A 19,734-nucleotide genomic window follows, 5' to 3' on the forward strand; every position below is an offset into this window, starting at 1 on the left:
AATTGATGCTGCTGATTTGAATTATTGACTTATTTCCATTTTACAAATTTACATTTAGCCTAGATTAGGTCTTCAGCTTCTCTATGGCACTGTGCTGATTAAGTCCTTGGATGCACTATAGTTACTGCTATCTCATTTTTATCAAGCTGTAGGCTCCCCAGTGTGCACATGTAAAAAGTAATCTAAAAGTACTGTATCTTGCAAAAGATTCATGAGAAAAATTGAAATTTTCCTCTAAAATTATCTAGCAACTAAGAAGGAAAAGTACCTGGCTTTAGTAGTTCTTTGCAGTCTTAAATATTTGCATCCTCTGCAGCAAGTGATTAATCTCTACCTGCAACTTCTCTTTCTTATCTGTGATTCTTTAGTGCTCATTGCTGTTGGCCTGCAAAGCTGATCATTGAGCCCCAGTAAACAAAAAAAATTGGGTTTTTTCTGCTGTAGATTGCTTTTCTAGTTGGTCCATCATCACAAAAGGTAGCTGAGCCTGGTGGGCTTGATGCAACACAAATGCACCTAAGTATTCCACATGTTCTGCACCAGCTTGTCCAGAATAATGCCTTGTGACAACACAAGGTGAGTCAGTGCTACTGGGGACCTTCAACTAGCACAGATTTTTCCTCCAGACCCATTCAAAAACAGCTCATGTAACTGAGAGGTCGCCTTGCAGAAGCCACAGCAGAAGTGGATGGAGCCAAACCTCCTCCATGGGGAAATGGCCCATGTTCATGCTCTGACTTCCCTCTGACTGCTCGTTGTGGGCTGACAAAAAGCACCTGTGGCTGTGGCTGGCAGCAGTCAGTAAGCTCCTGATTTCTCCCCAGAACTTCCTTCTAACATGGCACTGAAGCATCTGGTGAAGGGTGCAGAGCTGTGTATCCCCAGGGAGCTTTTTTATGTTATTTTCTTCTAGCTGTCAGACCTACCTTAAATTGCAAACAAAAAGATCATTGTAACTGGGCCAATTCTGTGGGGGGGAAAAAAATAGGTGATTTGTAATTTAGTTCCTTTTCCATGGAGGCTGCTCATGGGAAAGAGAGACATGAATAGGGGAGGAGTGAGGGGACTCATCGGGACAGTTGCTGCAGGGGGGCCAGCCTGGATGTGGCACCCAGGAGTCACACTCTGCATGTAATGTTTGCTCTTCAGACCTACAGTTAACCTTTTTGTAGGCTGAGCTGAGTGTGTGCTCCTGGGGCCTCAGCCTGATTAGACCTGTCCCAGACTGCTTACTCTGTGGTTTTCATGTTTTCGGTGGCTCAAACACACGTGGTAATCTTTTCTTTCTTTTATTTTTATTTTGAGGTTTTTTCCTGGTAAGCTCTTTTGATACCAAAAGGACAATGTCTCATACCATCAATTTTCTGCTCACGTGCATCATCTAGCACAGGGCAAATCAGATATTGCTCCTAGGCTGTGTCCTGCTGCAGAACACTTTCACTGGGGAGAAAAAGTACCCTTGAACAAGAACTGGACTCCTCTGGGCAGCTTCCAGTGTCTTTTTGGGAGGCTGGGACAGGAATGAGTAGCTGGGTCTAGTCCTGACCTCTCCAGGCTGACCCAAGGTCACAGCTTCCCTCTGCTGCCTGCCAGGGATGCCAGCAGGCAGGAGGCAAGACTGCAGGGTCTGTCTCATGCCCTGCAACACCACGTGCTTTGCAAACAACAGCAAAAGGGAGCAAACCAAAAGTATGCCACCTTCAAGAGGAAAGGCCAGGCTATTCCTGCTGCAGAAAGTGGGGAGACCCAGGGCAAGATGGCAGACAGTCCCATAAAGTCCCTACTGGTGGCACATCTTTATGTGACAACCATCCAGAAGAGTGTGGCAGGGAAGACTTTGAAAGGGCAGTGAGAAGTGGTTAATAAAAATATGAACATGCACATCTTATGTCTTCTTTCTGGTAAACTGGCATGCAAATGATGCTGACTTAAGTTCCCCTCTCTGCAGGAAGTCTGAGCACCTTGGGGTTTTGCTTTAATGATGGCGTTCAGCTGTGACCAATGCTTGTTTGACTCAGACTTCAAGGAAATGTCCAAATCACAGTTCAGGTTCAGTTCCAATTATGGAGAAAACAGTGATTCTGGCTAGGTTTTGAGTTGGGCTCTGCTGTTACTTGGCACCATACTCATGTCAGCAGCAAAGCATCTCCTTCCAAGGGGAAGAAGCCCAGGATGCTCCACATTCCACTGCAAATTCTCCCCTAAGGTGTCTGGGTATCTCTAATAATTGGTTGTCATCTTGAAACTCCTCATGAAACAGGCATAGGTCTGTATGATGATACCACTGTACAGGATTTGGCCTCCTCTACCTCCTGGGCCATCCTGCAGAAAAACAGAAGAGGGGGAGTAGATCTCAGCCAAAGCCCAGGGCATCTGCTAAGGAAAGCACATGTGAAAGCAAAGGCATAGACTCTGAGATTAGGGACAAGTTTCCCTGAGCTTGCAAATGGCTGCCTGATGGTGGATCCACAGTAATTACCTGTAATTCAAGCTCGTTTGGGCCTTGGTATAATGCAGGCTGATTCAGCATTGGGAGAGCTACATTAACTGCAGTAGGGTAAAGGCATGCCCATGAGCAAAGCCTCAGATGCAAAGGATCTTCACATCCTTTGGTCTCTCCTTTGTGAATCCGAGCCCTCACATTCAGGATTTACCTGACTTTAATTAGACTTAGTTTAATTCTCCCTGGCAGCAAAGTAATAAGTATGATTTAGCCCACCCCTTTACAGAGCCAGTCCCACTGTGCTAAAAGCCCCAGGGTAGATAAACCTCCAGACCAGAACACAGGCAGCTGCTCATCCTGTTCATCACTTTTCTGCCACATGACATTTGTTAAGTGAGTGTTGCTGACAACAGCAGCTTTTCTACCCCCAAGAATGCACATAGAAGCAAAACAGTGTGAATGTTAGTCCTCTTACCAAATTTCTGCCAAAATGGCTCCTGATTTGTATGCTCACTCAATGCCATCCACAGTTAAATCCTTTCAAGCAAAACCAGAGTCAAGGCAGTCAGCTCTTGCATCATATCTCAGCATGCATTGTGAGATAACATGTGATTTCCCTTCAGCTCATATTGATGCAAAACTAAGCATCTCTGTTTTCCTTACAAATATATTGCTTTCATGTTCATCAAGAGAACTTGCAAGTGAAACACTGTTTTTTGTTTTGTTTAAAGTGAGAAAACTAAACCCACCGGTACTTCTTCTGTCTTCTTTTTAACTTTGGGGTGCTTAAGCATAATTTGGGGATGATTTTTAAAGCTCTTCATTTATTGCAGGTACTATAGGCAGAGAAGTACTTAGCTTGACACTAGCTTTTACTTAACTGGAAAGATTTTGCAGAAATAAAACAAAACTTAGGGCTATATCCTCTTCTGAGCCTGACCAAGAAGTTTCCTTTTTTCCCAGTGAAAACTGCACCATGTTTGAGGTAAATCTATCTTTTAACATGCCGATTTTCCTTTCCTTGGGTAAAAAGAGGACATTAATCTGCTTCATTCCAAGCAGGCTGCTTGAGAGGTTCAATAACTCCTCAGACGGTCCGTTTAAGGGAGAGGCTGTGGCTGCAATTCACTGGCCTCTGTGGGGAGGATATTCACAGTCAGTGAGATCAGTGCCTCTGATTGCAATTTTAGCCAGGTTACTTGTTTATGTAGATTACACACAGAAGTCCCTGGAGATTTCCATAAACAGGAGACAAAAGGGTCCTCTTGTTCCAGCATGGGTCCACAGCCATTAAACTTTTCCTTCTCTTCAGAAAGGTGGGGAGTTAAAGTACAAAACCAGCTTGAAAACTGTCTGAGTGGCCCTGGCAATTAGAACATCCATCACAAAATGTATCAGCCCAGGCCTGCATAGGTAAACTAAAAATAGCTGAAATAAAAGTTTTGGCTGTAAGGATGGGTTGCAAACACAGAGCATGAAGGAAAAATAGTATTATTTACACTACCCTAAGTGTAGCAACTCTTTTCCGCCACAAAAATAGCACAAGTTTAAAGTCGAGGTACTGAAGACACACAGTTAATCCAGTTTTGACCACAAAAAAAAAAAAAACAAAAACAACAAAACAAAACAAAAAAACCCCACCAACAAACAAACAAAAAACCAAAAAAAACCCTTACATACATATATATATATATATATATATATATATATATATATACACAATATATATACAGATTTCTGTGAACCCAATTCCTGTTTGCTGGCATGGAATGTTTTAGCAATTCCTGTGAAGAGCCATGTCACCAGCAGCTCCTTTTACAGAGCACTTGGCAAGCAGGGATAGACAAACCAGAGGCTGGTGTTAAACATTCTCATTTCTGTTAGGTCTTCATATACCTATGCCGTGTATTCTTAATTAAATTGGGAGCTGCCTGTGCCTGCCTGCCTAGTTTGTAGTACCCATTTTAGAGTAAACATTCTTTTGGCTGCATCTGTTCCCAAGGGATAGAAAAACTTTACAGATCTCAGGTCCGACTACCGACTACTATTTTAGGAGAATCAATGGCTTTGTTACTCATGCTGCAGGCTGGCTTATACTGTGACTTTTAATTCTTGAGTTAACTCCCTGCAGAAGTGTGCAGGGCAAAGGGATACAATGACACTCACTAGGAATGAGCACAAGAATGGTACACCAAATATTGAGAGGCTGTGTGCCAGCCAGTGAGATCCTTAGCTGTCTATACAAGGCACTGAGTACAAAGAACTGCATTTGAAGTGCTTCTACACACAGCATGAGGAATAAGCAAGAGGAGCTTAGAAGCCTTGGCTCAGCCCCAGAGATGCACAGTCACCGGCATAAGAGAGCCTCCAGGTAAGGATTAAAGGACAAACAAATAAAGTGGGTGTGATTGTGGGAGTCTACTATAGGCCACCCAGCCAGGATGACAACACCAACAAATTAGTCTTTAAGCAACTAAGAAGTACCTGTAAATCAACATAGCTGATAACAGGTCCATAAGATTCCTGAAGCACCTATACCTCTTGGTACAGGTACTATGACAACTGACTGGGAAAGGTGCCCTCCTTGATTTGTTGCTTATTAACAGAGAGGGACTTGTGGGCAAAGGGATGATTTGTGACTTTCTTGAGTGATGATTTGTGGCTTCCTTGGCCATAGCAACCACGAAGCAATCAAGTTTAAAATCTCTGCTGACAGGAGGAAAACTGCCAGCAAAACTTCAACTCTGGATATGAAGTGAGCAAAATCCAGGCTGTTCTGGGAACTACTTAGTGAGGTCCTCTGGGAAAATGCCTCTTTCTGTCCAGCAAATTTGGCAGAGGCTGCAGCTCTTCTGTCATTCCTTTGGGGAGCTGGGGCAAGCCTTGGACCAACCGGGGTGTGTGTGCTGCTGCAGATGATGGTCTGACCACTGGAGGTAAAGGCCAGAACCAGCTTTCTGTCCCGGCACCTATTGTGCAAGAGCAATCTTTGGAGATGTACTCAGCATTGGCGGTTGTGTCATGATTTCTCCCGAAAGAGGATGAGAGTGCTTTAACACGGGAAGAAGAGCACCCAGGCCCAGTGCTTCGTGTCAGGATGATGGGCTGCCCAGGGGAGACAAAGGTCAGCAAGACCTTTCCATCTTGGAAACTTCTGCGTGGGAGATATCCTTGGACGTATTCAACATCCCAGGTTGTATCCCGAAGTCTCCCGTGAGCTCCTGACACTGCACAGCAGTGCTGGAACACGGGAAGCAGCGCGCCCAGCCGCAGCGCCTCAGGCGGGGCTGCCGGGGGGGCGTCCCGGGAGGGGAGGGCAGGAGGAGGCCGGGCTCGGAGGGTGGAGCGCCGCTGCCGCGGTGCGGGTGGGGAGGGAGGCGGAGGAGGAGGGATGCCCGTCCTGCGCCGGCCGTTTCCCGGCGGAGCCGTCAGCTGACGCCGCCGTTTCCTGGCTGCCGCCCGCCATGCTGCGGCTCCTGCTCCCGCTGGCCGCCCTGGCCGCGCTCCTCCGGGCGGCGGTGAGTGCCCGCCTCGCCTCCCCCTCCGCCAGGGACACCCGGGGGCAGCGGGGGCCGGCTCTGAGGGGCGCGGGGGCCGCCGTGGCCGAGGGAGGGCTGTCAGGGGCCTCCTGTCGCCGCTGGAGGAAGGCGCTTCGCCTCGTTCCTTTTTTAAACCACGAGCGATTCAGGGCTCACGGGCGGCGCACAGGGCGCGGGTGCCGGGCTTGTGGCTGCGCCGAGGGGAGATCCCGGAGCCGGGGCAGGAAGGTGTCCGTGCGGTTCTCCCGAGCAGGCCGGCCGCTCCCGGCCCGCCGCAGGGGTGGAAGTGCTGGCGGGGCCGCCCGGCCGGAGCGGTGCTGCCGGGGCTCCCTGCGCGCCCGGGACTCGGCCGAGGCCTCGCTGAGCAACCCGGGGCCGTGGGGAACCGGTACCGACACTGCTGGTACATGCCGTGGGAAAACGTGCTCCTCCTGCGCTGTGTGAGAGGAGGGAAAGAGGTTTTTCCTGTTCTGCATGGATTCTGCTGTAGCCGCCTTGTCCCGGGGGACGCAATCCCACAGGCTAAGGACGAATCCTCATGCTCCACAGGTCTCGTGGTTTGTGCCTCGAGTTGAAGGCAGAGTGATACTATTACCGTGGTAGATGTTGTAGTTGCATGAGGCACGGGTGGTTAAAGATGTTTGAAAAATAGAACAACATCATGTGAGACCTTATGGGAGGGGAGATTGGGTCACGGTTGTGCTTTCTTAGGGGTGAGGTTGTTGCTGGGCCTTCCAAAATTTTGAAGGTAGCAGGCAAGAACAAATGCTCTTCAAACTTGGTAGTATGAGCACTTTTGGGGGATTTAATAGGTTTGTTTCAGACAGATAAAATACTGTAAAAATACATTGTTTTGAGAATTTGCTGCCATGGGAGGTTGTAAAACCAGATAGTACTCAACACATTAAAAAAAATGGATTTGCCACATTTAAATACCTCAGGTTCATAAGCAACATCCAAGACTTTCCAACATCCATTTTCAACAAGAAATGACTGTGCAAGAGATTTGCCCTCTAACATCCCTATGTAGCAGCTGTGTCAGCTGAAGGAGTATGAAGGAGCAAACCACAGACTGTGGCCAGGGTCCTGTCATTTATTTAAACAGTGTTTCTTACTGCTGTCCAGACAGAGTGCCTAGAGGACCTATGGACTTGAATAAGTAGAGCATTTATTGTGCTCTTATCTTCCTAGCTCTGGGTGTTTTCTGGAGAGACATACGTGCAAAATAGCACTATTTCTTAAGAGTAGTTTAGTAACAACGGAGAGGGTTTGAGGAGCTGAGGCTGGCAGGCACGGTTTCCCTTATCAGCCCACAGTTCCCTGACACAAGCAATGGGGGAAGGGGTTAGGTTAAAAAACTTGGTCTAGTCCTCAAAGTAGATCAGGGTCCTGTCGTCACAGATGTGCTCATGTTCTTTTAAATTAGCTTGAGAGGACATATGCAGAGATAAGCAACTGGGGGTTTGCAGACTTCTGGGCTTAGGCTCACTGCTGAGCCCTACAATGCTGCTTTTGTGCCCTAGTTCTGAGATATTTTTGGCTGTAATGATTGCTTGCTTTCTCTAAGTGTGGCAGGAAGTGTTTTGAAAATAATTGTGCTATTATGACGCTATTATGTCAGACATGGTCTCTGTTGTATGTTATGAAAGACTACCCAAACTTTTTTCATCTATAACTAAAATAAAACAATAGGTTTCTTCTAAATAACAATGTGCAACTTGAGCATTAATAGAAACACGTGACTAAGCAAAATACAGAGCAAAACAGGGAATTCTGCTACCATTTAAACATAACTGATCCTTGCTTGTTTGTTTCCAGTCTGTGAGCAGTCATGCATTAGATTGTGTACTCCCATCTAAAGGACCAGGGTGTGGTATTTTAATCCCTTTTCAACTTGGTTGCATCCTGTTAGACCAGGATATACTAGAACAGGTGTTGAGGTTTTGGAAAACTCTACTTGTAGTGGAAGGGAGCTGGAAGTGAGTAGCAAAACACAGTCTGAGTTTCACTGATCCTACTGATTTCCAGGGCTTTGGAGAAATCTGATTCACAGCAGCAGGCAGGGATATCTGCTGATCATCTGCAGTTTCTGGGACCACAGTTGCATCTGTTCCATGGGGATTTCACTGCTGCTGTAGCATGTGTTAGTAAAACATCTTGCATTTGGTAAGGATGATGTAGAGTGATGCCTGCTTTTCAGATGGAGCCAACTGCTTGGCAAGAAGAACAGAAATCATGTATTAAGTTAATATCAGAAGCAGTCCCAGAACATGTACGGGATTTACAAATGCTATAATGGTTTTTTCCAGGACTCATTGCATCCTCGTTGTGATGTATTGCCATCTACTATTATGAAGTCTTGATGAGAAAAAAGTGTTTAAAAGAAAAGGGGATATGGGGGAGAAATGATTGAGGGGGGCAGACAGGGAGCTTGGAAGGAGACTTCCAGCATCCGGTCTTTTCTGTTGTCTGGTTTACTCCACTTCAGGACATCTCCTTTTTGTCGTTACGACAGTGATTCTGCATGACCCAGCATCTTGTGTAGTGTGTAGAATAACAGTCCTTTATTGCAGTCTGGGAAAAAGGGAATGTGTGTAATATTTTAAAGCGGCTCATACTGGTTCCTGGTTGCAGGCTTTGACCCAAGGCATCCCTTCATAACCACATTATTGACTTCTGGAGACTTCTGCAGAACAGAGGAGAACAGTCAGGAAGCAAAGATGATCTCCTTCAAGCAACTGCCCATTGAAGCCAAGGCTGCAGTGGCTGCAGGAGTGGTTTTCTTCTCCATGATGCTCTCACGGAGTTACCTGGCGGAAAAACTCGATTTCAGGACGCGGCGCTGGCTTCTAAGGCTGCAAATGGCACTATTTGCTAATACACTCATGTTGATGGGATCTCTTCATGTTTGGAGAAGCACAGTCACCACATTCACCAGGTCGTCAGCTGCCAGCTCCTTCTGTTTCATGCTGTGGAAAATAGCTGTGTTCATGTTTCTAGCTTTGGCTCATTCAAGCTTCTTTACATTGCTGTTTCTTGTTGCAGAAGAGCCCTATTTCTTTTCTTTAGCTGCCTACACTTGCTTGGGAGCCTATATTATTCTCATCTTTTTCCTTTTCACTCTAGGCTCTGTAGAACAGGCTTACAAGTTCTTGGCTGGGAGAGGTGCTAAAGCAAGCACTGGCAACAAGAACAGAACAGCACTGAAACCAGTTCTGTCAGTCTTGCTGACTGTTGTGCTGACTGTTGTTGGGCTGTTAAATGCTTCCCAGCCCCCTACTGTGAATTCCGTGGAGATTCCAGTTCACAAGCTGCCCTCAGCAATGAATAACCTGAAAGTGGTGTTGCTCTCAGACATCCATCTGGGGCCCACGGTTGGGAAAACCAAGCTTGCCATGATAGTGAGAATGGTTAAGGCTTTAAAGCCAGACATCACCGTGATTGTTGGGGACCTGTCTGATGCTGAGGCAAAGATCATCCGACCTGCTGTTGAGCCTCTTGGAGAACTTGATTCTCCTTTGGGGACTTACTTTGTCACAGGAAACCATGAGTACTACACCTCAGATGTTAGCAACTGGTTCGAGCTCTTAAAATCATTTAACATTCAGCCATTGCATAACGAGAATGTGAAGATTGTTTCACCAAAGAGCGCTTCTGACTGGTTCTGCCTGGCTGGCGTGGATGATATTGAAGCAGATGTATTGCGTTATTCGGGACATGGCATGGATTTGAAAAAAGCTCTCAGAGGTTGTAGCAGTGAGCATGCAATAGTGCTCCTTGCTCATCAGCCAATTGCTGCAAAGTGGGCCCTTCAGGAGAGACCAGACATAAATTTAATTCTCTCTGGCCATACTCATGGAGGGCAGATTTTCCCTCTAAATGCTGGAGCTTATCTGCTGAATCCATTCTTTGTTGGCTTGTACCAAGTTGGGCAGAATACCTTCGTCTACGTCAGCCCAGGAACGATGTACTATGGAATACCCATGAGACTGGGCAGCAGAGCTGAAATAACAGAGATTATTCTACGTTCTCTTTGAGGAGTTTTCCATTTGACAGACTCCTAATTTTTTTTTTTTTTTTTGGCCAGTATATTGGCTCTTCTACAATGAAAGCAAATCCTTTTTCAGGGAAGCCAGAGATGTGTTGGGCTGAACTTCAGTAGGTTCTGTTAAGTTTGAGCAGAAAACACTAATTGTGTCTTGGGCCTATGAAACAAATTTGGGACATGTTAAATTATTGAAATAATTATGTCTTTGACTTCATTATTTTGAGGTTCTGCACTTAAAGATAACACTGATGTCACAGAGATAATGTGTGTCCTGTGCATGTTTAGTAATACCTGTGTCCTGCAGCTACTTCATGTTCCACTGTTTGGTGTCCATCAGGCAGCTGCCTTACCAAATCTCAGGCAGGTGAAGTTCTGAGCTTGTACAGTGAAGTCACTGATGTGTCCTTTGCAGAAAGGCCTGCAAGAATGTGCACTGAGTATGTAAACTCGTATGCTGGAATTGTTATGGGTAAGGAAGAGTTTAATAGTTTAGGGTTGCCTTTTTTTTTTTTTAATTGAGACTGGATATTTTTATCCTGCTAGCTGTCTGCAGCATGCAAAAAATTTGGTGAGACTGACACCAAAGGTGAAAGTAGCTGTCTTTCTCAGGCATTGTCCCCAGAATAGTTGGGCATCCAGTAATTGTTTACTGAAAATAGCTCTAATAAAAGCAAATTAGGAGAATTCCAAAATTAACTTCTTTTGCTGTCTGAGCATACAGAACCTCCTTATATAAAGCACTAATTCCAAAGCTGAAATACTCAGTGTCTTTTGTCTTATTTCTGTATTTTTTTTCTTTCTGCCTAATTTCTCCTTCATCATTTTTCTCTTGCAAGAAGAGAAATTTTTATTTCAATACAATGCAAATAAGTTAATGCTTGAAATTTGTTGAAGGCTTTAATATTTAAGTAAATTGCATCCTCTTTTAATGAGACTAAACTCTGCAACAGGTGACTTTCCTTAAGAGCATTTGCATGTCAGTGTCCTGGTTGTCTGATGGGCACATAAGAGAGACACTGCTATGGGATAATGAATAGAGGATTTCTTCCCATCTTTCATAGGAGGGCTTATCATAAATTAACATAATTGTGGGATTTTTGAGGTATTAGAGAATAATTGATACAAATTCTTGTTTCTATATCTTTGCATTCATGTAAGAAAGCCAAAATGTAAAATAATGTGTGACTTTTGTCCAGGCCGATGAAACACTTTACTTCTGTGCATCTTCTCTCCTCCTCTCCCACCTCATTTCTGCTGCATGAAATATCACAAACCACTGGAGCCTGGGAATCCTGCCTCTCTAGTCTGCAGCTGTAGCCACAGGGCTTTCCTTGCTCTGCCTTTCTGCCAGCAGTGCCCATGTTCCCCTCAGGCAGACCCACTGCATGGGGCAAAAGAGAGTGATTCTTATTCAGGAGAGTGAGGATGGGAGACCAGAGCTGTGGTGTTCAGTCTTTTCCTGCCTTCCTGTGTGATCCTGAACCAGACAACCATAAACATTGGTTCCATTCTTCAGCTTCTGTTCTCATATTGAAGGAGATAGGTAGAGGTGTGTTTGAAATGTACTGTAGTCTTTGTAAACTTGAGAGTTTTTTTAAGTTAAATGTTGAGGTTTGACTTCATCCACTCTGAACATCTCCCAGGCAGAGCTTCTAATTCCTATGCTAGTTTTGTATCCTGCTCCTCTGTACAAACATCTTACATTTTTACTCAGGAATAATGAGAAATACTCTAAATGTGTCACAAAGGTTAGTGGAATTGCTGGAGAAGTCAGTCCTCTTCTGAAAGACTGAGTATCTTACCAGCCATGCTCTCTGCTTGCCAGATTAGATAATTTCTGTTTCTCACCACCTATAATTTTGTAAACTTTTTTTATGATAGTGTGATAATATCTGTTTAAGTATCCTAAGGTTTCCATGTGTATTCAACACTGCTTTTTGCAGTTGGTGGCATAGGAGGGAATGAGGAAGGAATTTTGATTGCTCTCTGGTTACTTGTCAACTTGCCTTCAGTTAAGAGCTGTGTTCTGGGTTTAGTGGTGCAGAGTATTCTCACCTGGCCAGTAGTCCAGTAGTCCAGAGGATTTTTACACTTGTTGCACTGAGTGTTCTTACCATGTTAAGAAGGCTAATTGTTAAGCCAGTTTCCTCTACAGGAGGCATTTGTGGGACTGATTTTAGATTGTGTCAGTTTCTCAGCGAGATGCTAGTATTATTTACTTTTTTCTCCCTGCCCTTTTTATTTCTCTCTTCATTCTGATCAAGTGTATGCAGAAACATAGCTGAAGGGGTCCTTCTATCTCAGAATTTCTTCATTACTTTGTGTGTGCCTCTCTTAGAAAATAATTGTGTATCCTTTCAGAAGCAGATATGCATCATTTTAGGAGTGGTCATGTTCATTTCATACATTCGTTGAGTTCTCCTGATGTAATTTAGTTCTTGCCCCTTTTTTTTGTATCTCTCCTTCTGAAAGGTTGTTTGCTGATGATTACTTCTTACTTTAAATGCTTTCTTTCTGTGCCAAAAGACTTCAAAGCCTTTTCTTATTTTGCTTTTTAGTTATGGATGGAAAGTATCCTATGTCAACTTTCTGTTTGATAAAAGGAATGAACCGTTTCTATAATCTCTCTACTCAGCAATCTCTAACTGTCCTTCAAGGTTCTTTCTATACTTTTTCCAGTTGGATTTGAATGTACACAATGCAGACCTATGTTCAGTATTTCAGATGAAGAAAAATTGCTGTGCTGCTTATTTTTTAATTTTTAAATTTTTTTTGTAAATTTTATGTGTGTGTGTAATGTATTTAATCTAGAGAACTTAACTAAATGAATATACATTTCATCCTATAAAAGGCCAGTTCATTGGGGGCTGAGGAGGAGTTAATTAATGTCAGAATTAATAGCAGAATATAATAGTATCGTCACGTTGTGAAAATTATATTTATTATATAATTACTATAGAATGGATTGGAAAATATGTAAATTGTGGTATAACAAATGCTTTAAATGTTGGGATTTAATAAAACTTTATTCTTATAATCAACTATGAGGCCTCTAGTGACCTTTTATTTTGTACCAGTATGCATTGTAGCAGTTTGTGCTGAATAGTTTTAACACACTCATTCTATTTACCAACAAAAAGCTACCAACAATAAACCTTACTAGTTTTGTAAAGTCCTACACCCTTACTGCTCAATCAGTCATAGTGGAAAGTGGGAAAGGCCACTATTACATTTGCCTAAAGCCTGCTAGGAGAAAAAGATGCAGACAGCAGGGGTGAGGATGTGATGCTGAGAAAAGGACCACTGACAGGGCACAGAAAGGTTACTAAGAGAATATTTTGGAAGGAACTGAAGAAAATGAGTGATTTGTGGTTCTCAATTTTGATACTTGAGGTGGAGAAAGAGATGTTCTGTGACTGGTCTAAGAGAGGCTAAAAATCATCAGAGATGGAGGATTTGTACCGGCATTTATTTGCTTTCTAAGTAAGAAAAAGAAAAACAACCCCGGTTTTGTAAATTTGGAGAATGTGAGATTTTTGCCACTGATAAACCATTCGGTGTGTTGAAAATGGAAAAAAAAAATTGTGTTAAGAGACATGCACATTATAAAATGTTGAAATTGCATTAAGGTTGCAGAAATAAACTCTTACTTGATTTAAGTAAGGACAAATTCTTTAGTTCTTCTCATTTCCATAGGAGTATGCTCTGAGGGTGTAGGGTGCAACATGATACCCTGTAAGGGTCTGAATTTCCAGCTGGGCACTGGTATGAATTGGTATGAAGGAAGTGGCACCCCAACCAGTGCTGTTTGTGTTGCTTACCAAACAAGCAGAGCCACTACCCCATCTTCAGGGGACACAAAGTGGGAGTGAATTCCCTGCATGCTCACAAGGGTGAGTATACAGTATTGGCAGAGCCTGACATGAATTCATGAGGACAGCTCTCTTGTTTTTGTTGCAAGCTCTGGATCATCCCCTGACAATGAAGTAATGCTGAGGAATTGATCATGAAGGAGGTCTGTTTACAATGAATGATGAATGAGGTGAATTCGAAGTATTCTGGTAGCTTCTTCCCTGTCCTCAGCACTGTGGCAGGAAGTGTATCTGTTGGGAAGGTGATTTACACCCATGGTCACAGCTTCAAAAACCCGACTTCTAAATGGTAACTGGTTTAGTGATTACCACTTTCATAATTAATACCTCCCTTTAATTGTTTTAAGATAGCCATGGCTCTCTGCCATAAGTGTCTGTCCCTGAGGGCATGTAAAGTTTTTTTAACGTTCATCATCTCAACAGTTCTCTGCCATGAATGGAACTAAGTGTCTTTTCCATAGACTTCTTGATGTGGTTAGCCTGAATGAGGAAGCTAAAATCCTCTTACAGAGGGACATCACAGCAATTTATTTCACCTCTCCTTATTCCCAGGGATAATGGTCTTTTAATGTGTAAGGTACTTCTATCCATAGTGGTGCTTTTTTTGGGTTTCTTTTCTGTGTTGTTGTGTTGGGTTTCAGAGTTCCACTTAGTCATGTTCATTTTGAAGCACTCAGCTCTGCATTAGTGCTGTGACTTGTCACGGTGCCCTTGAGTAAAAACATTTGAAGAATATGAAACATCTGCTTGGTGTCTGTAAGGGTATAATAGTTTCCTTCACGGGTACATATGGGACAATTCCATCCTAGTGCAGCATGCCCAGCTGTCAGGATGCAGGTTATAAATGAAAGATCAGGAAAAAGTCACATACATTTAAATTGAACAGGAAGTAAGCAGCTATACCTACCTGTACATCCTTTTCAGCAATAGTTTGCTTGAGGTCTAACAGCCTGGAGTTACTGTAGCATCATAATTTCCTATGGAGAATCCTAACCCTTGAGTTACATTTATTCCGGAGCAGTTGGTTTGTATTTCTGAATTCTGTGTGGTCCTGATTTTGGAAAGGCCTGACATGCCCATACCTTTGTTGAATCAAGATTTATTTATCTTAATAAAATTAAGTAATCATAAGAGTGGGTCCAAGTTTGTGGAAACAGAGCATAAAAAGCCAGTGCTGTGCAGCACTTCCTTTTTGTGTTTCCCTGCCAGCTCCTTGCTGTATCCTCTCATACTTGTTGCTACACATCCACCACACAATTTCACTTGTTCCCTGTTGGCAGAATGCTTTCAATTGCTATGTGTATCTAGGACATTTTCCCCTACATTTTTTAGGTTTTCTGTAAAATAATGCTTTTGTTGCAGATGGAACATGCTGTTGTCTTCCTCCTTGGAGTTTGTAGTCTTGAAATGATTGTAAAGTGCTATCTCAGTTGCTCTGTGTAATGACATTCTGGGGATAGGCATATTGGCTTAGCAATTTTGTCCTCCATTTTTCAGGAGGGAGTGTGTTTTCTAACAACTACATCTACTAGTTTCCTTGTTCTTTTATCCTGTGACACTTTGCACTGACTCCCTTCTGCTGATTTGTTGTGCTAAGACTCAGGTGGGCTATAGATAGCTAGAGGAAAGTCATTCACCATCTCTTATTTTAGGACCATTGCATCTTCTATTGTAGACAACCCACAGATGTTGTATAGCCTGTTCTCTGTGTCTTTCAAGGCAGAAAAAAATGACACTGTGTCTTTTTTTGTTTTGGTTTGGTTTTGTGTACAGAATGTACCTGGGAGGAGTTTTGGGATTGATTATGAATCCAACAGCTTTGTCAAGGATGGGAAACCTTTCCGTTACATCTCCGGTAGCATTCACTACTCGCGGGTGCCCTCGTATTACTGGAAGGACCGCCTGCTGAAGATGAAGATGGCAGGGCTTGATGCCATTCAAACGTGAGTAGCTGTTGATTTCTGATGGATTTGTGGTCCTGGGAGCTGTATGAGAACTCATTAAGAGCCTGCCATTGTTACTTGTTTATTATTTTTCCAGTAATAGGTGAGGAAGCTCTGGAGAAGTGAAGGGTGGTACAGGATGACTTTTGACCACATAAATGGGGGCATCTGGGCAGGTTGTAACCAGCAGTCTGTTCCCCTGATGATAGGCTACTCCTCTGGCTTCACAACCCAGGGTGCAAGTGTGACTGAAATAAATTGTTGGACTATGAACTTTGGCAACTATGGAACAATTATACATGCTCTGCCTCTGCCAGGGACACTGTACTCTCTGGTCAAAAGGCAGACTAGGTGTGAGGAAACAATAACCTAGTTAGTACAGCCTGGGTTGGTATCGCTCAGAAGCCTTGAAAATGTTGGTGAATACTGCAGTAACATTTAAAAGCTGTTTTACCAGAAGCATTTAAATTTAGATAAATGGATGGGGAGCTAGGTGTACTTATTTAAAAAGAAAAAGCTTAAACAGCTTTCGTTTGTGTGTGTGTGTGTGTGCAAAACCCCTAGTCCTTGTCTTTTCTACCTGGTCGTGTACTTAATTCAACAGATGAGGCACAAATTCTTTCTCTTATTTTTGCCATGGCTTCATTGACAAGGGAAGTGGTACTGTGTAAGGCACAGTCTTTTCAGGCAATTGTTGTAATTCCCAAACAGGTTTGTTTTCTTTTCTTAAGTCATTGCAAGGCTTAGAGCTTCTCTTTGAAACCACCTGCTTTTGTGCTGTAAAAAGTTCAGCTTCTGACAGTGCAGAGCTTGTAGGCTCTCTAGAAATGGTTTCTCACCCTTGAAATCTGTATTGTTGTTAGACCTGCAAGTTGCATGGTTCCTTTGTACCCTTGGGGATGAGACTAGTCAGAGTTAGTAGCTGAAGAACAGACAGCAGGGAGAGAAAAAAAAAGTTGAATTTTTCCAAATTTAGGGTTCTCTATTTTTTTGCATATCTTAAGACTCTTGCCTGTGTTGGGATGATGCAGTCACTCTGTTGAGTGGTTTTGTAGTTGTTTTTGCTTTTTTCTATCAAGGAATCAAGTTCTGTCTTTGCTCACATTAATAAGAGCAATGGGATTAAGAAACACACTTGCTCAGGACCAGGTTGCTGGATTTGCCCAAGTAATTACTTTTTGCTGAAATAAAAGTAATTTAAAGTGGACCTGGAAATTATGCCTTTTGGTGTCTGGCTTGAGGGTCAGCCTGTGACTGACCCTATGATCAGTGACTCCTGTGATCCATAGTGTCTCATACTTCCCTTATGTCTCTCATTAATTTTCTTCCTCCTCCCAACACCCATGTGTTTTCAATGCCCTTTGTTCATTTCCAGCTTTTTCAAATAGTCCATTTTTTTCTTTTTAATTTTTTTAAATTGCCTTTTCATGTCTCTGGTGCATCACTGGAATTGAGATAGATATATTTTTTTTTCCATTCCCTTTGTCACTGTTGTTCAATGGCAAAATTGCTGCAGGGCCAGTTTGAGTTTTTTCTTGTTGCTTTCTCCCTCTTCATTTGTGATCTCCCACTAACAAGGTGGGTGTTTCCTTCTTTCTTTTCTGCTTTTTTCCCTTGTTGAGACTTCTTACTCTGCTTTACTGTTTTGCCTTAGTATCTTTCTGCTGTGCAGGAAGCAGTGAAGATTTGTTTTTTTGCTGGTGCCAGCTGATCTGTGTTGGTCTTGGGAGAGCTGAGCTGTGTCTGTTTTGGCACAAAAGGTGCTGTGCAGCTGGCAAGTGGTTATGGCAACTGTGGCTTTAGGTGTTGCTGCTGGATCACATCATAACAGCTTTATTAGTCTCCTCTTGTTTTTCTAAGAGCAGACTGAGGTTCTTTGACTTTCTCTCCGATTATTGCTCACATCTGGATTTTTTCTGCTATGGTGAAAGATAAATCTGAAAATGTACTTTAGAAGCAGAAAGTGCTCCAGTGCCTTGCATTTTCTACAAGAGTCAAATCCATGTGTCTTTCCATCTGACACTAATCACTGTCTCTCCTGATGCTAAAAAGCACCTCACGTACAAAAAAAACCTTTTGTTTTTCTTTGAGGTTTGTCGATAATCAAGTCTTACTGCTTTTGATTATTTGAGAAAAATCTATGAGTATTCATATTACCCCAAAGAAATCTTCTGTGATCTTGTGTGATTTTGGTAAAAAAAATGGAAATTGGTCTATGTGATTGGGTTTTTGTTTTCTCTTCTTCTGCATACTCTCTCCTGGATCAGTAATACTGCTAGCAAGGGACAGAGGTATAAATTTTGTGAAGTCATTCTGGAATGAATGGGCAGCAGCACTGCCAAACTCTCTGGCAGAATGTGGTGGTTGGATTCTTAATCTTGAGGCCTCATCTGAAGACTGTGATTTTGTTGCTTGGGATTTTTTCCATAAGACAGGGAATGGTCCTGCTATAATTTGAAATATGGGAACCTTCCTTGTTCTTATAAAGGCGTTCCCAGTGAGGTTTACCACTTCAAGGAAAACAGGATCCTTATATTATGGGATTGTGCTTGTAAATATCTTGTGGATAAAGCCAAACCAGACATGTTCTCCTTCCTGTTATCTGCAGCCTTTTTTCCAAAAGGCTGTTTGTGCCTTGATGCATCATTCAGCTCATGACTGAGGCAGCAATTCCTCCTGGTCTCTCGAATAGGTGAAGTCAGTACATGAATATAATTGTCTGCACCTGGTAACACCTTAAGCAATAACAGAACATGAGAAAACAGATGACAGTAAGCTTGATCTTATATTAAAGCCTAAGAGATCAAGGCTTACCCCTTCTAAAGAGCAGGTTGAAATTTAATGTGGTTGGTGTGATGTCCCAGAAGGTGGTGGAGGAGGATGCTGAGGAGCTCACTCCCCACCTCAGCAGAGGTGTCTGGTCACACAGGTCCTTGTTTTCAGTTTCTGGACTGTGTCTGCCAGCTGGAAATGAGTGCTGGCTGAAGAAGGCATCTGGAAAGCACGGGAGGTCTGGGGTTTGTTTTGTGCAGAGCAGATAAACAATTGCCACTAGATGGGGCAGAAGATGTATACAGAATTTACTGATCAGTGGAGATGCTTCCTGGAAGAATCCACAGTTACCTTTACAGGCTCATAGAAAGTTAAAGAATGTTGAGCATTTTCTTTGTTTTACTCTATTTGTTGACTAATGAACAGAGGGGTGTAAACCTGTACAAAGTCCTTCTATGAAGGAGCTGCTGTTTAGAATATGAAATATTTAAAATTTAAACACAAAGACTTTAAAGACTTTTTTAAAGACTCATAAATGAGTAATCTAACTAGCATGCTCATTGATGAAAATAGTACAATTTATTCAATTTTACACTATTAAGATAATCCCAGCCTGGTATTAGAGAGAGAATTATCTGTACATTAAAGAAGTTGAAGTGTGATTTTTTGCCTGTTGATAATATCTGAAATAGGAGAGGAAAGCTGTAACTTCTAAAGAAAGGGAGGTTATAGCATGAAGCTTAGAAATTGTGTGTAAATGGAAAGTAAACTCAAATACAAAATAAATACCATATTTCAAAAAAGGATTATGAGATTGAAAAGATTGAAAAAGAATGAGATTTTCCTTTATAAGTTCATTATTCTGTAGCTAAAGCAGTACAGGATTAACAACTGACTGTAAATTTTGACAATGGTGTGTAACAAATATATTCATTAAAGATAACAATTTCAATTATTTCATTTGAGACCATCACTAGCTGTAGAAAATGTATTGCTGGATTAAAGTGTCTTAGTAACCATTTTTAGACCAATGTTTAAAATAAATTTTTATCATGATTCATTATATAAAACAATGGTTTCAAATAGGTTTTTTTCTTGTGCTTCTTCCCTTTTTCTC

General features: G+C 42.6%; 2 protein-coding genes across 2 annotated transcripts in view; both read left to right on the forward strand.

Moving 5' to 3' along the window:
* The first annotated feature begins 5,854 nt into the window (after window positions 1-5,854).
* Window positions 5,855-19,734, forward strand: part of GLB1 (galactosidase beta 1) — a 41,368-nt gene continuing 27,488 nt past the window's right edge. Inside the window, exons 1-2 of the mRNA XM_059486257.1 lie at window positions 5,855-5,961; window positions 15,676-15,845. Coding sequence (XP_059342240.1) covers window positions 5,908-5,961; window positions 15,676-15,845 — 224 coding nt within the window. The 5' untranslated portion in view covers window positions 5,855-5,907. The remainder of the gene's footprint in view (window positions 5,962-15,675; window positions 15,846-19,734) is intronic.
* TMPPE (transmembrane protein with metallophosphoesterase domain) lies at window positions 8,490-13,071 on the forward strand. Its single transcript, XM_059487022.1, has one exon. It carries the CDS (start codon window positions 8,703-8,705, stop codon window positions 10,017-10,019), a length of 1,317 nt encoding a protein of 438 aa, XP_059343005.1. The 5' UTR covers window positions 8,490-8,702; the 3' UTR covers window positions 10,020-13,071.

Source organism: Ammospiza nelsoni, chromosome 1, assembly GCF_027579445.1.
Source record: "Ammospiza nelsoni isolate bAmmNel1 chromosome 1, bAmmNel1.pri, whole genome shotgun sequence".
Classification (NCBI taxonomy): domain Eukaryota; kingdom Metazoa; phylum Chordata; class Aves; order Passeriformes; family Passerellidae; genus Ammospiza; species Ammospiza nelsoni.

What these genes read in the sequence shown, in the direction of transcription:
- TMPPE (XM_059487022.1), top strand. Translation starts at nt 8,703, where the DNA reads ATGATCTCCTTCAAGCAACTGCCCATTGAAGCCAAGGCTGCAGTGGCT.